This window comes from Rhinopithecus bieti, unplaced genomic scaffold (assembly GCF_001698545.2).
Source record: "Rhinopithecus bieti isolate Rb0 unplaced genomic scaffold, ASM169854v2 scaffold_10548, whole genome shotgun sequence".
NCBI classification, from domain to species: domain Eukaryota; kingdom Metazoa; phylum Chordata; class Mammalia; order Primates; family Cercopithecidae; genus Rhinopithecus; species Rhinopithecus bieti.
The window spans coordinates 764136-780219 of NW_016806834.1; the positions used below are offsets into that span (position 1 = coordinate 764136).

The following is a 16084-nucleotide window of genomic DNA, read 5'->3' on the forward strand; positions in this document are numbered from 1 at the left end:
ATACTCACACCTCCAGGATGCGGTCCCCCTTGCGCACCCCGGCCCGATCGGCCGCCCCCCCGGGCAGCACGGCGCTCACATGCTGCAGCGGCGCGTACAGCTCCCCGTTGATGCTCCGCAGTTGCCCGCCCTCGCTCACTTGGCCCCGCACGTTGAAGCCGTAGCCGGACTCGGACTTGACGATGCGCACGACCCGCGGGCCGCCGCCTCCCCCGCCGCCGTTCCCGGCGCAGTGGAGCCCAGACCCCCCGCCGCCGCCGCCACCTCCGTTCCTGTGAGGGGCCGAGGGGTGAATCCCTTCCCCGTCCTCGTCCGCCATCTTGCGAGCAGGCGAGCCGTACCCCCGCCCCCTACGCCTCCAAGGCCTCGCGGCGCGTGCTCGCCCTGCCCGGCAGCCGCACGACCCCCGACGCGCGCGCCCGATCCGCCGGCCGCGGGACCGACTCGACCAACGAGCTGCTGGTGGGGGGTGAAGAGGAGGCAGGGGGCGGGGGAAAAGCGGACAATTGGGCACCGTGGGTCCTCCTGGGAGATGTAGTTTATGGGCGGCGGGGGCGGGGAGCGGTCTGGGCCCGGGCCTGAGCCGAGGTTATAAGACGCAGTTCGGAGGCAAGGCCTGCCGGGAGTTGTAGTTTATCTTTTATGCTGGGTTAGGAGTTTGATCTGTTGGGTGGGGAGAGTATAACCCAGCACCCAGCGTGGTAGAATGATTCAGTTCTTGATGCAGACCAAGTTTCCCCCCCCTTTCATTTCATAACCTCTAAAAAACAATTCATTTCATAACCTCTAAAAAACATTCTAACAATGTTAGAATAACAACGTTTATGATTCAACACAGTCTTAAATTAAATCATTTTTTTGCACAGTAACTTATATGTTGACCAGGACCCAACAACCTGTAAGGCAACCTGATCACGATTAGCTTCCCTATTTTACGTTATTAGGAAACAAAGAGTGCTAAGAGTCATCCAGCTACTAAGTATCCGGAACTAAGGCCCAGTTATTGTGCAACTTTCTTGTCCTGTATTGCAACTACAGTCATGTGCCACATAAGGACATTTTGGTCTACAATGGACTGCACACACGAGGGAGGCCCCCTAAGATGATAATGGAGCTGAAAAATGTCTATCACCTAGTGATACAGTAGCCACCATAAGGTCATAGCACAACACATTACTCACATGTTTGGGGTGATGCTGGTGTTAACAAACCTGCACTGCCAGTCATATGAAAGTATAGCACATATGATTATGTACAGTACATAATACTTGATAATGGTAAGAAGTATGTTACTAGTTTTTGAATTCACTATAGTTTTTATCACTATTTTAGGGTGTACTCCTTTTTTTTTTTTTTTTTTAAGTTAACTGTAAAGCGGCCTCAGGCAGGTCCTTCAGAAGGTATTCTAGATATTCCAAGTATTGTGAGTTTTTTCCATGTATTCCAAGTATTGTGTTTTTGTTTTTGTTTTGTTTTGTTTGTTTTTTGTTTTTAAGATGGAGTTTCACTCTTGTCGCCCAGGCTGGAATGCAATGGCACGATCTCAGCTCGCTGCAACCTCTGCCTCCCGGGTTCAAGTGATTCTCCTGCCTCAGCCTCCCAAGTAGCTGGGATTACAGGCGTGCGCCACCACGCCTGGCTAGTTTTTTTGTATTTTTAGTAGACACAGGGTTTCACCATGTTGGCCAAGCTGGTCTCAACTCCTGACCTCAGGTGATCTGCCCACTTCAGCCTCCCAAAGTGCTGGGATTATAGGTGTGAGCCACCGTGCCTAGCCCCAATTATTGTTACCATTAGATGACAGCTTTGTGCATGTTATTACCCATGAAGATCTTCCAGTGAGATGAGATGGAGGTGGAAGACAGTGAAATTGATGATCCAGATCTGGTGTAGGCATAGGCTATGTTTGTGTCTTCATTTTGAACCCCCAAAAAAGTCTAAAACATAAAACAAAAAATTGCCTAAATAGAAAAAAAGCCTTTGGAATAAAGATATAAAGAAAGAAAATATTTTGTACATCTGTACAATGTGTTTGTGTTTTAAGCTAACTGTTATTACAAAAGAGTCCCCCCAAATTTTTAAAGGCTGGGTGTGGTGGCTCATGCCTATAATACCAGCACTTTAGCAGACCGAGGTAGGAGGATTCCTTGAGCCCAGGAGTTCAAGACCAAACTGTGCAACAGAGTGAGACCCCATCTCAACAAAAAGTAAAAATTTAGCTGGTGGCTGTGTGCAGTGGCTCACACTTGTAACCCTAACACTTTGGGAGGCCAACGTGGGTGGATCATGTGAGGTCAGGAGTTCAAGACCAGCCTGGCCAACATGGTGAAACCCTGTCTGTACTAAAAATACAAAAAATTAGCCGGGTGTGGTGGCAGGCGCCTGCAATCCCAGCTACTTGGGAGGCTGAGGCAGGGGAATGGCTTGAACCCAGGAGGCAGAAGTTGCAGTGAGCCAAGATTTCACCATTGCATTCCAGCCTGGGCGACAGAGCGAAACTCTATCTAAAAAAAAAAATTAGCTGGGCATGATGGCACATGCCTGTAGTCCCAGCTACTTGGGAGGTTTAGGTGAGAGGATCACTTGAGCCCAGGAGGTCAAGGCTACAGAGAGCTGAGATCGCACCACTGCACTCCAGCCTGAGCATCAGAGTGAGATCCTGTCTCAAAAAAAAAAAAGAAAGAAAGAGATCTCACAAAATATGGGGTGAGGACTCAGTCATTATAATTAGAACATAAAAATGTGACCTTATTTTACAACCAAGCTAATGAAGAAGGATCTTGATTAGTTACACAATAAAGTTGGAATAAGAGTTTTGTTCCAAAACAATAGTGGCATTTGGATTGAACATGAATCATTTGGTTTGAACTGAGCACTGGATGGGGAAAGCAAGGCATCAGAGAAAGGAAAAAGAAGGGAGCCTCCCCTAAAAGAGTTATTTTTTCATTGGTTTATTTGATGAAAATATACTGAATGCCTACTCTGTTCTAGACTCTGTAATGGTAGCTAGGGGTGCAGAGATAGATACAATAACATCTACAAACTCCCTGAAAGGCAACAGGACATGGTCAAACTTACAAATACACGTATTCCTCAAACTGGAGGCGGTTCCACTTCCAGGAGTTCATTCTACCATGACACTTGCACATGTGTGAAGTGATGTTTTTATCAAGTTAAGTCATTGCAATATTATTTGTATTCACAAAAGACTGAAAACAACCTAATGTTTATTCGTTAAATCATAACATATCCACAATGGAAAGCTGAATTAATGTAAACACAGAATAAGGAAGCTCTGTATGCACTTACATGGAATGATCATATCATCAATACTATATACGATTCAGTGAAAACAAAGTGCAGCACAATGTATACAACATGATACCATTTGTATATAAAATGGGAACCTTGGGCCAGGTATGGTGGCTCACGCCTGTAATTCCAGCACTTTGGGAGGCCGAGGTGGGTGGATCAGGGTCAGGAGTTTGAGACCAGACTGGCCAACATGGCGAAACTCCATCTCTACTAAAAATACAAAAATTAGCCGGGCATGGTGGCACACACCTATAGTCCCAGCTACTCGAGAGGCTGAGGCAGAAGAATTGCTTGAACCCAGGAGGTGGAGATTGCAGTAAGCCAAGATCGTGCCACTGCACTCCAGCCTGGGCAACAGAGCGAGACTCCGTCTCAAAAACAAACAAAACAAAACAAATACAAAAATTAGCCGGGCATGGTGGCAGGTGCCTGTAGTCGTCAGGAGGCTGAGGCAGAAGAATCACTTGAACCCAGGTGGCAGAGGTTGCAGTGAGCTGAGATCGTGCCACTACACTCCAGCCTGGCGACAGAGCAAGACTCTGTCTAAAAAAATAATAATAATAAAATAAAATAAAAGGGAACCATATATATTTTTATATCTCTAGAAGTATTCACAAGAAATTGATAACACTGATTGCTGCTGGGGAGGGAGACTGGATAGCTAGGGTGTCAGAGGTGAGGACAGGGGTAGGAGAGAGACTTTTCACTTTATACCTTTATGTAATTTCCGAATTTTCAGTCAGATGAGTATGTTGCCTATTCAAAAAATAAATTTAAAAATATTTAGAAAGGATCAGATTGGAAGAAAAGGTGATCAGAGCATCAAAATAACCAAAGAATAAGACACCATTACTACTGGTGAGAATTCGCAATCTAGCAGGAGAGAAAACAAAAGAAAAAACCATTGCAATAAGGCGTGATGAGAGCTGTGATGAGAGTCCTGCACAAGCTGCTAGGAGTGCACATCGGAGGGACTTCCACGTATCCAGAGGGAGGAGTTAGGGAAGATGACTCACGAAATGGGGGAGCTGAGCTAAGTGATTACACATGAGAAGAGTTAGCAATTGCGGCAGAGAAGGATAGTGGTGGAAGGGCATTTCTGACAAAGGAAACAGCACATTCAAACACACAGAGATTTGAAAGAACACAGTACCATGTGAGACCACACAGTTCAGTAGGACTGGAGCAGAGGAGACAGGAAGTGGACAGGGGAGGTGGGCAAGAGTCAGATCTGGAAGGGCTTAAGATATCGAATGTCAGCCGGGTGCGGTGGCTCACACCTGTAATTCCAGCACCTTGGGAGGCCGAGGCAGGCGGATCATGAGGTCAGGAGATCGAGACCATCCTGGCTAACACGGTGAAACCCCCGTCTCTACTAAAATACAAAAAATAAAATAAAATAATTAGCCCAGCGTGGTGGTGGGCACCTGTAGTCCCAGCTACTTGGGAGGCTGAGGCAGGAGAATGGCATGAACCCACGAAGCAGAGCTTGCAGTGAGCCGAGATTGTGCTACTGCAGTCCCGCCTGGGCGACAGAATAAGACTCCGTCTGGGAAAAAAAAAAAAAATCGAATATCATGCCCAGGAGTTTGAATTTCATTCCTTAGTAGTGAGAGGCCTCTGATTGCTTTCAAGCAGAGCACAGGCATTCACAAATCTGTGCTTCAAAAAGTTCATGCTGCAGGATGTGTGGAGAACGAATTCAGATAGAAAGATCAGTTATGAAGCATTTGCAGTGATTCTGATGGGAATTAATGAGGTGCCAACGAGGGCAGTAGTGTTGGGAATACAAGGAGGGACATGCACAGGAGAGAAAGCACTTGGTGACCACTAGGATCTCGGGTGCGAAGGTAGGGGAGGAAGGAATGACATAAGATTTCTGACGTGGTGGTGTGATTCCCCAAGACATGGCATAAAAAGGAAGAGGGAGAGGTTTGCAAGGACGATGAATTCAATTTGTTTAAATTTGTTTAATTTGAACAGGAAGATTAGTTTAATTTGGGGCCTGTGGGAGAGCCAAGAGTAATTGTCCGACAACTGGTTGAACACATGAGTGTGGGCCTGGGGAAAGGAGTCTGGGCCAGAACTTAGATTTGGGAGCCATCAGCCCTGGGTGGTGGTAGATGAGGACCCTAAAACATATTGTGCAGTCAGATGAGAGGAGTGCCAAGTCCAGAACTCGGAGAATCTTCTCCCACAGTCACTCCATTTAGGAGACTCAAAGAGGGAGAGCATCCAGTGAAAGAGGAGCCAGGGGGTTGGGGGACCCAGAGAGAGTGGGAGTCAATGATGCTGCTTTCAGAAATGGGATCTGGACCATTTACAGAGCAATTTGCATCCAAGAGCTTATTTCATTCTCACAATAACAAAGTCATTTGAAGTGGTCACAAGAAGCTAGGCTCAGATAACCAGCAGGTCCCAGTCACACTGCTAGTTAATACTGGACCTGAACCTTGAACCCAAATTTTCTGACACCAAGCCAGGACATTCTCCTTTCCCTACCCAGCTTCCCTTTGGTTCAGTCAGAAAAAGTTCCTCCTACCCCTTGTGATCTGCAAAGTCGTCAGGTTTCTGTTACCTTTTTGTGTAGGAATGACTTAAGTGAGAATCCCACCTCCATACTTTTGCTCATGGAGTTCTTTGGTCCTAGATGTTCTGCCTCTTTATTTCCCTTTGCTGTACTAAATTCTACTCTTCCTTTAAGACCTGGCTGAAGTCCTTCCAAAGAGCCTCCCCGGGGAGTCCAGTTCACTCTGACATCCCTCTTTTCTAAATTCCTAAGGCAAATATACCTTCAGGTGACCCCCTCGGTGAGTCATGCTCTTGTGTAATCCCTTCCTCTTGAGTGTGGGTAGAACCTGTGTGCTTCTAGGCAATAGAATATGGCAAAGGTGAGGATGTGTCACTCCTGTGATTATATGACATTATATAACACTTCTTAGCAGACTAGAGCAGGAGACTCATGCCGGCCTTGAGGAAGCAAGCTGCCATGTTGTGAAGTGCCTGTGGAGAGGGCCACACGGCAGGGAACTGCAGGGCCCTCTCTAGGTGCTCAGTGTGGCTCTGGGCTGACAGCAAGAAACTGGGGTCCCCAGTCATACACCCTCGAGAAATTCTCCCAGCAACCACCTGAACTTGGAAGAGGATCCTGGGCTCCACAAAGAAACACAGCCCAGCCAGCACCTTGATTGCAGTCTTGTGATGCTGTGAGCCGAGGACCCAGTTAAGCCCAGCCTAGACTCCTAACACCAATAGAAACTGTGAGATAGTATATACTTGTTGCTTTAAGCTGCTAACTTTGTGGTGCTGTGTTACACAGCAATGGGTAATTTAATTTAACTGCATTTAGGTCAGTACCACTCTAATTTTTTTTTTTCTTTTTTTTTTTTTTTTTTTTTTTTTGAGACGGAGTCTCGCTCTGTCGCCCAGGCTGGAGTGCAGTGGCCGGATCTCAGCTCACTGCAAGCTCCGCCTCCCGGGTTCACGCCATTCTCCTGCTTCAGCCTCCCGAGTAGCTGGGACTACAGGCGCCCGCCACCTCGCCCGGCTAGTTTTTTTGGTATTTTTTAGTAGAGACGGGGTTTCACCGTGTTAGCCAGGATGGTCTCGATCTTCTGACCTCGTGATCCACCCGTCTCGGCCTCCGAAAGTGCTGGGATTACAGGCTTGAGCCACCGCGCCCGGCAATTTTTTTTTTTTTTTTGAGACAGAAAAACCGGGAGTTCCGGCCCAAGGCATGGTGGCTCTGTAATCCCAGCACTTTGGGAGGCCGAGGCAGGCACATCACTTGAGGTCAGGCGTTCAAGACCAGCCCGGCCATCATGGTGAAACCCTGTCTCTACCAAAAATACAAAAAGTAGCCAGGCGTGGTGGCATGGTAGCTGTAATCCTAACTACCACCTATAATCCTAGCTACCACCTATAATCCTAGCTACTCGGGAGGCTGAGGCAGAAGAATTGCTTGAACCTGGGAGGCGGAGGTTACAGTGAGCCAAGATCATGCCACTGTACTCCAGCCTGGGCGACAGAGTGAGACTCCGTACCCGCCCCAAAAAAATACATAAATAAACAGAGTCTCACTCTGTCACCCAGGCTGGAGTGCACCGTTTAGACCATAACAATTTAATATCAGTTTAACTTTATTTTTCCAATCTGATCATAAGCTTCTTGAAACAAGGAACTGGTCATACATGACTTGTACCCTGACAATGTATGAGAATGAGAAGCACAGAGGAGTTGAACAAGTGTTTCTAGAATGTGAGTCTAGGAAAGGACAAAAAGTGGCTAATACGGCTATGTTGGGGATCAAATCAGCGGCACGTAGAAAATGCCTAGCAGAATGCTTAGCACATCACTTTTTTTTTTTTTTTTTTTGAGACACAGTCTCACTTTGGTCACCCAGGCTGGAGAACAGTGGTGGGTGCAATCTCAACTCACTGCAACCTCCGCCTCCCAGGTTCAAGCCAATCTCCTGCCTCAGCCTCTCAAGTAGCTGGGATTACAGGTGTGCACCACCACACTGGGCTAATTTTTGTATTTTTAGTAGAGACGGGGTTTCACTGTGTTGGCCAGGGTGGTCTCAAACTCCTGACCTCAGGTGATCTGCCCATCTCCACCTCCCAAAGTACTGGGATTACAGACATGAGCCACTACGCCCAGCTGCTTTTATTTATAATTCTAACAAATATCAAAGCTAGCCCCATTTGCTCATTTTTTCTGATAAGTATCTCCCTCCACCACCACCCTTCAGAAAAAGAAACATACCCAGCAAAAGTACAGCAATTTCTCAAAGGTCACTCAGCAGATCAGTGGCCAGAACTCAACCCTAAGGAGAAAAATTAAATAGTCTGAAAGAGGCAATGAACTGGATACAGTGGCTCACACCTGTAATCCCAGCACTTTGTGGGGCCAAGACGGGGAGGATCACTGGAGTTCAAGACCAGTCTGGGCAACATAGCAAGACCACATCTTACCACAAAATTTTAAAAGTTAGCTGGGTGTGGTGGTGAATGCCTGTAGTCCCAGCTGCTCGAAAAGCTGAGTGAGGCAGGAGGATCACTTCAGCCCAGGAGGTCGAGGTTACAGGGAACTGATTGCACCACTGCATTTCAGGCTGGGCTACAGAGGGAAACCTTGCCTCTGAAAAAAACAAAAGGCAATGAGGCATCCATTATCCATGGGTTCACATCTTAAAGAGAACAAAAAGGGGGTCCTTGTTTTAGGCCCCTGCCCTAATTCTCTCTTTCTCCTTCACTACCTTTCTATACTTTTTCCATGGACACCACATGAAAATTACTTCTTTGGCAAACTGAATAACTGACTCACAAAGAGTGAATAATACCTAGAGACTAGAGAGTTTATTAGTCAAGATTCCTTGCAAGTAATTAGTCAAGATTAGTTGCAAGTGACAAAAACTCAATTCAAACTAACTTAAGCAAAGAATAAGTATTGCTTTACATAGCTAAGGAGGACATTGAGTATGCCAGTTAACTGCAGCTACGTAACAAACCACACAGCCAGGTGTGGTGGCTCATGCCTGTAATCCAAGCACTTTGGGAGGCTGTTTCTGGAGGATCTTTTGAGCCTAGAAGTTCAAGACCAGTCTGGGAAACACAGCAAGACCCTGTCTCTACAAAACAATTTTAAAATTAGCCAGGCATAGTGGCACATGCCTGTAGTCTTAGCTACACAGAAGGTTGGGATGGGAGGATCCCCTGAGCCCAGGAGTTGGAGGCTGCAGTGAGCTATGATCCCACCATTGCACTCCAGCCTGGGTGACACAACAAGACTCTGTCTTTATTTTATTTTATTTATTTATTTATTTATTGAGATGGAGTCTCGCTCTGTCACCCAGGCTGGAGTGCAGTGGCATGGTCTCACCTCACTGCAACCTCCGCCTTTGGGGTTCAAGCTATTCTCCTGCCTCAGCCTCTCAAGTAGCTGGGATTACAGGCATGCACCACCATGCCCAATTAATTTTTGTATTTTTAGTAGAGACAGGGTTTCACCATATTGGCCAGGCTGGGCTCGAACTCCTAATCTCAAGTGATCCGCCCACCTCGGCCTCCTAAAGTACTGGGATTACAGGCGTGAGCCACCATACCTGGCTGAGACACTGTCTTTAAATAAATAAATAAATAAAGTTTCTAGAAGAATTATGATTATCCAAACCTGGATCCCATGCCCAGGTCATGTGCCTAAAAAGAAAGCTTGCTGTGTGGATGCTAAACAATAGGTAGTACAATCAGCACAGGTTTAACTTGAGGGAGAATTTATGTCCGCTTAGCGTGTAATTATCATTCTGTTGGCTCTCTATCAGCATTCTATAGCTGTAGTGTTCCCTTTCCCTGGTCGTCTTCATATCATGCCCCTGTCTTCCACTTTGCCATAACATCACCTCTCTGAGGTTCACTGAGTTTCCCATTGGAAAGAAAAGTTTCAATGGCTTTGGCTGGGCACGGTGGCTCACGCCTGTAATCCCAGCACTTTGGGAGGCTGAGGCAGGCAGATCGCCTGAGGTCAGGAGTTCGAGACCAGTCTGACCAATATGAGAAACTCTGTCTCTACTAAAAATACAAAATTAGCCAGGCGTGGTAGCACATGCCTGTAATCCCAGCTACTAGGGAGGCTGAGGCAGGAAAATTGCTTGAACCCAGGAGGCGGAGGTTGCACCATTGCACTCCAGCCTGGACAATGAGAGGGAAACTCCATCTCAAAGAAAAAAAGAAAAAAGAAAAAAAAGGAAAAAAAAAAGAAAGAAAAGAAAAGTTCCCTGGCTCTTACAGCCACACTGGCTGGCTTTTTTTTCTGTCATGCCCTCTCACTACATCGCACTGTCATGCTTCAAAGGCCACTCCCAAATATCATCATCATTTTTCACTATCCTTCCAGCAGCGACTACCTAGGAAATTGTCACTCTATTAACTGTGTTTCTCCCTCTTTTCCAGTGCTTCCCCCACCTTTTTTTCTTAAAATTACACTCAGTTTTCCAAGGGTCCCTTTTCCTAGAGATTACCTCCCAGGACCAACACTACAGAAATAATACAATAGATCAGGAGATCTCATAACAAATAGGCCAATGAGGTTTCTGCATTGTTAGCATTACCCAATGGGAAAATGTGTGAGACTTGGGTCCTCTGCTTTGGTTCCTGTTTAGCTTTCATCTTTAATACATCCTTAGAATGCTTTTGGCTGCAAGCACAGAAAATTCAAAAGTTTAAATAATAAAGAAATTTAGGGTTCCACATTAGTGTCAAGATTAAAAGTGGAGAGTTCCAGAGTTGGTTAATTTTTTTTTTCTTTTTTTGAGACAGGGTTTCTCTCTGTAGCCCAGGCTGGAGTGAGTGGTGTGATCTTGGCTCACTGCAGCCTCAGTCTCCTAGGCTCAAGGGATCCTCCCACCTCAGCCTCCCCAGTAGCTGGGACCACAGGCCCATACTAGCACACGCAGTTAATTTTGTATTTTTTTTAGAAATGGGGTTTTGCTATGTTGCCGAGGCTGGTCTTGAACTCCTGGACACAAGCAATCCACCTGCTTTGGCCTCCCAAAGTGCTGGGATTACAGGTGTGAGCCACTGCACCCACCCCCAGAGTTGGTTAATTTAGTGACTCATTCACATAGAAGATCCAGATTCCTTTTCATCTCTCCCCTCTACCATTTTTGGTGTACCATCTGGGCTATTTGGCTAACTCCTCTCATGGTGGCAAGATGGCTGCTGAACTCCAGGTATCACCAACACACATGGCCCCAACAGTGAGAAGCAGAAAATAGGAAATTTCATCCTGAGTCTATTGGAAAAGCAAGAAACCCTTTCCAGTAGGCTTGCATCAGCTTTCTTTCATGTCTCATGAGACAAAAGTATATCACATGATAAGCCACAGAACTAATCACTGGCAAAAAAAAAAAAAAAAAATGTCGGCCGGGCGCGGTGGTCAAGCCTGTAATCCAGCACTTTGGGAGGCCGAGACGGCGGACACGAGGTCGGAGATCGAGACCATCACTGGGCTAAATACGGTGAAACCCCGTCTTACTAAAAAATACAAAAGAAAAAATAGTCCGGGCGACGAGCGGGCTGCCTGTACTCCCAGCTTACTTGGGAGGTGAGCAGGAGTAAGGCGTAAACCCGGAGGCGAGCTTGCAGTGAGCTGAGATCCGGCTACTGCACCCAGCTGGCGGCACAGCAAGACTCCGTGCTCACAAAAAAAAAAAAAAAAAAAAAAAAAAAATTGCTCATGATTGACTTAAACTAATTAAACTTACTCCTGGGTCCAAGCAGAGAACCCATCCAGTGTAAGGAGCTGCCAGTGTAAAACCAAGAACCAAAACTGGGGGTCAGAGAAGATGGGAGCAAGGGGGACGGGGGAGGATGGAGTTGGACAAGCAGCCAATTTAATATTCATGCACTTCTCAGTTTGGTCCTCCAAACTGTAAAACTACAGAGGAACATTTCAATAAATAAGATTTTGAGGACATGCTTGTCAAAATTGTTTTAATTAAAAAACAGTGAGACAGGCTGGAGCGAGCGCTCACTTGTAATCCCAGCACTTTGGGAGCAAGGCGGGTGGCAATCCACCTGAGGTCAGATTTCAAGACCAGCCTGGACTCAAAACATAGTGAAACTCCATCCTCTACAAAATACAAAATTAGCCAGGTGAAACCCCGTCTCTACTAAAAAAACACACACACAAAAAAAAAAAAAAAAAAAAAAAAAATAGCCGGGCGAGGTGGCCGGCGCCTGTAGTCCCAGCTACTGGGGAGGCTGAGGCAGGAGAATGGCGTAAACCCGGGAGGCGGAGCTTGCAGTGAGCCGAGATCCGGCCACTGCACTCTAGCCTGGGCGGCAGAGCGAGACTCCGTCTCAAAAAAAAAAAAAAAAAAAAAAAAATTAGCCAGGCATAATGGCAAGTGCATGTAATCCCAGCTACTTGGGAGACTGAGGTGGGAGAATTGCTTGAACCTGGGAGACAGAGGTTGCAGTGAGCTGAGATCACACCACTGCACCCCAGGCTGGGTAACAGAGCAAGATTCCGTCTCAAAAAACAAATATAAAAACAATGAGACATGTGCTACAACATGGATGAACCTTGAAGACATTATACTAAATGAAATAAGCTAGTCACAAAAGTACAAATATTGTATGACTCCTTTTATACGAGGTTCATAGAATAGCCAGATTTATACAGACAGAAAGTAGAATGGCTGTTGCCAAGGGGAAGGAGGAGTGGGCAATGGAGAGTTATTATTTAAGGGGTTCAGAGTTTCAGTTGGGGAGATGAAAAAGTTCTGGAGATAGATGGTTGTGTTGGTTGCACAACAATGTGAATGTACTTAATGCCACAGAACTGTATGCTTAAAAATGGCTAAAATAGGCCAGGCACAGTGGTTCATGCCTGTAATCCCAGCACTTTGGGAGGCTGAGGCAGGAGGATCACAAGGTCAGGAGATCAAGACCATCCTGGCTAACACGGTAAAACCCCATCTCTACTAAAAATACAAAAAATTAGCTGGGCGTGGTGGCGGGCACCTATAGTCCCAGCTACTCAGGAGGCTGAGGCAGGAGAATGGCATGAACCCAAGAGGCAGAGCTTGTAGTGAGCCAATATCACGCCACTGCACTCCAGCCTGGGTGACAGAGCGAGACTCCATCTCAAAAAAAAAACAATAAACGCTAAAATAGTAAATTTTATGTTATGTATATTTTTCCACAGATAAAAAATGTTTAATACAATAGTGAGGCTATTTAAGATATAGAGCAAAGAAATTGTGCTAAACTTGAAAAAATTTTCACTAATAACCCTAATGTTGAGCTTTTGGGCTATTTTAATATGTGAGCGACAGCCATTTCCCAGCCTCAGCGATCATTTCTGTCCTAGTCATGTGCCATCCTCTTTCCTCAGACCCATGGTTGTTTTGACTGAAGTACAAGTCAAAAAGTTCCACCCCCAAGGAACTCCCTGCAAGGGATTCCCCAGCACAGAATGGAATCAACCACGACACTCACTCACCTTTCCCCTTGAAGGTGACCCTCACCTTTCTTCTTTTGTTGTGTAGTCGTCCTTTTTCAATACAGCTGGCTCTCCCCATATCCATGCCAAGAGCCTTTGGGACCAGGAGGCAGGGAGAGCCAGAGAGAAGCACAAGCACAGAGCACCAGCTGATACTGGCAGCTCTGGAAATGTCTATTTACTGACAACACATATGAGATATGGACTGATTCCTCTGATGTTTGCAGATGAGGCTGAGCTGTGGGGAGCTGTACAGAGAAGTGGCAGCCATGTGTCCAACCTCAACACTCATTCACGGAGGGCCAGGTCATTCCACCTGAAGCTACCAAAGCCCCACACCATGTCCAATGCCCAGAGCGAGCAAGAGGCCTATTCAATCCGATTACATAGCCTTAAAATCAGAGGTCATCTATTCACATTTCAGCTACTCACTCCACACAGTCTTTTCTGAAAAAATCAGAGACTGTAAAGACCTTCAACATTGCAACACCCGCCACCCCTTTAATTCATGTCCCAGAGCTTAATCACATTATCAGAAAATTTCTCCTTACATGTCATCTTCTGGGATTAAAATAGATTCTAAACAGCCTCCATCAAATTTTGAATGATGTGTGCCCTCCAGTGCACAAACATTAAACGTTAGCATTCAGTTCTCTGCATTGAGCTCCTGATGCAAGTGCCCCAGGGCTGCCTCTGGGAGTGATTGTCTTTTGTTCAGTGATCCTGGTCAGTCACCTGGAAAAACACTCTGTTGTTTACAGGAAGGAGAACTCACTTCAGTTCTGCCAGCACTGACTGAGTCCCTACTACCTACCAGGCACTGGGTCAGGGCTGCAGACACGAAGATGAATAATCAAACCCTTCTCTTAGGAATTCTCCAGCCTGGGGGAGATGCAGACATGAAAACAAACAAGTACTGTACACTGTGATAAGTTTTGTGCCAGCTGCGGTGGGAGCCCTGATGAAGGATGATTAATTCTTTCTGAGGATTCTCTGGGGAGTCAGAGAAGACTTCACCAAACAGATGTCATTTGAGTGGGGTTTTGAAGGATGACTAGGAGCTTCTCAGAAAGATAAGGCAGGGAAAAGAATTTCAGGCTGAAGGAAGCACACATGGAAAGGCAAAGAGGTGAAGAAAGACATGGTGTGTCTCAGAAACAACTGGCAAGGTAGCAGAGGTCCAGAAACGAGACTGAACGAGTAAAGCCACAGGCAGCTTAATCCCGACCATGACCCCTCCGCAGTCCAGGGAGAAGAAAGGCAAAAACAAATTGAAGTGCTGCTGAGTAAACATTATTTTTCTAGATGAGGATGATATCCTTAAGTCTTTGTTCCACGAGTGTTCTAGATGTTCTGCAAAATTATAATCTACTAGTGAGAACTATCTTCTCAAGGGATTCGGGCCTTTTACATTTGGAAAGGTCATTGGACAGATCATCTGGAAACTTTTGGGAAGCTGTGTTGATTTGAAATGTCATTATTGCTGACTGGAGCTCTGAAGAACCGGCCATTTGACAGAGGACAGAACCAGGGCTCAGAGAGGTAAAGGGGCCACCCGACCTCATTATGGTAATGAGAGGTGACAATTTGCTAGCAGCCCTCACTCTCAAAACCTCCTCGGCCTTGGCGTCCACTCTGGCGGTGCTCGAGGAGCCCTTCAGCCTGCCACGGCATCGTTGGAGCCCCTCTCTGGGCTGGCTGAGGCTGAAGCTGCCTCCCAGTGGGGCAGGGCTTGGAACCTGCAGCCCGCCATGTCTGAGCTCCTCCCTCTGCGCTCCCGTGCAGTCTGAGCCTCCCTGATGGGCACCGCCCCCTGCTCCGTGGTGCCCGGTCTCATCGACAGCCCAAGGACTGAGGAGTGCAGGTGCGGCTGGGGACTGGCGGGCATGAGGAGTGCAGGTGCAGCTCGGGACTGGCAGGCAGCTCCGCCTGTGGCCCCCGTACAGTATCCACTGGGTGAAGCTAGCTGGGCTCCAGAACCGAATGGGGACTTGGAGAACATTTATATCTAGCTGGAGGATTGTATGTGCACCAATCAGCACTCTGTGTCTAGCTCCGGGTTTGTAACTACACCAATCAGCACTCTGTGTCTAGCTCAGGGTTTGTGAATACACCAATTGGTACTCTGTATCTAGCTAACCTAGTGGAGACTTGGAGGACCAGCGCTCTGTGACTGTGTCTAGGGCAAAGGATTGTAAATGCACCAATCAGCACTCTGTGTCTAGCTCAGGGTTTGTAAATACACCAATCAGCACTCTGTGTCTAACTCAAGGTTTGTAAATATACCAATTGGTACTCTGTATCTAGCTAACTCTGTATCTAGCTAACTAGCACTCTGTGACTCTGTGTCTAGCTCAAGGATTGTAAAGGCACCAGTCAGCACTCTGTCAAAACGGACCAATCAGCTCTCTGTAGAGTAGACCAATCAGCTCTCTTTAAAATGGACCAATCAGCAGGATGTGGGTGGGGCCAGATAAGGGAATAAAAGCAGGCTGCTGGAGACAGCTAGTGGCAATACAGTTGGGTGCTAGTGTGAAGTGTGTGAGGTTTGTTCTTTTGCTCATTTCAATGAATTTTGCTGCTGCTCTTTCTTTGGGTCTACGTTGCATTTTAGAGCTGTAAAACTCATCGTGAGGGTCTGCAGCTTCATTCTTGAAGTCAGTGAGACCGAGAACCCACCAGTTCCAGACACAGTAGGATAAGCCAGGCCAGCACCCAGCCCTCCTTGCCATCCTCACTGAACTTCCTTTTTTTTTTTTTTTTC

General features: G+C 46.6%; 1 protein-coding gene across 7 annotated transcripts in view; it reads right to left on the minus strand.

Annotated features, from left to right (window-relative positions):
* Positions 1 to 610, minus strand: part of SNX27 (sorting nexin 27) — an 89126-nt gene extending 88516 nt beyond the window's left edge. For 4 of the 7 annotated variants that reach the window (XM_017877660.1, XM_017877657.1, XM_017877659.1 and 1 more), the window contains exon 1: positions 9 to 501. In XM_017877660.1, coding sequence (XP_017733149.1) covers positions 9 to 319 — 311 coding nt within the window. In that variant the 5' untranslated portion in view covers positions 320 to 501. Of the gene's footprint in view, positions 1 to 8 lie in introns of all 7 variants that reach the window. The other 3 variants (XM_017877664.1, XM_017877661.1, XM_017877662.1) reach the window with 3 other exon arrangements.
* Between the last annotated feature and the right edge of the window lie 15474 nt (positions 611 to 16084).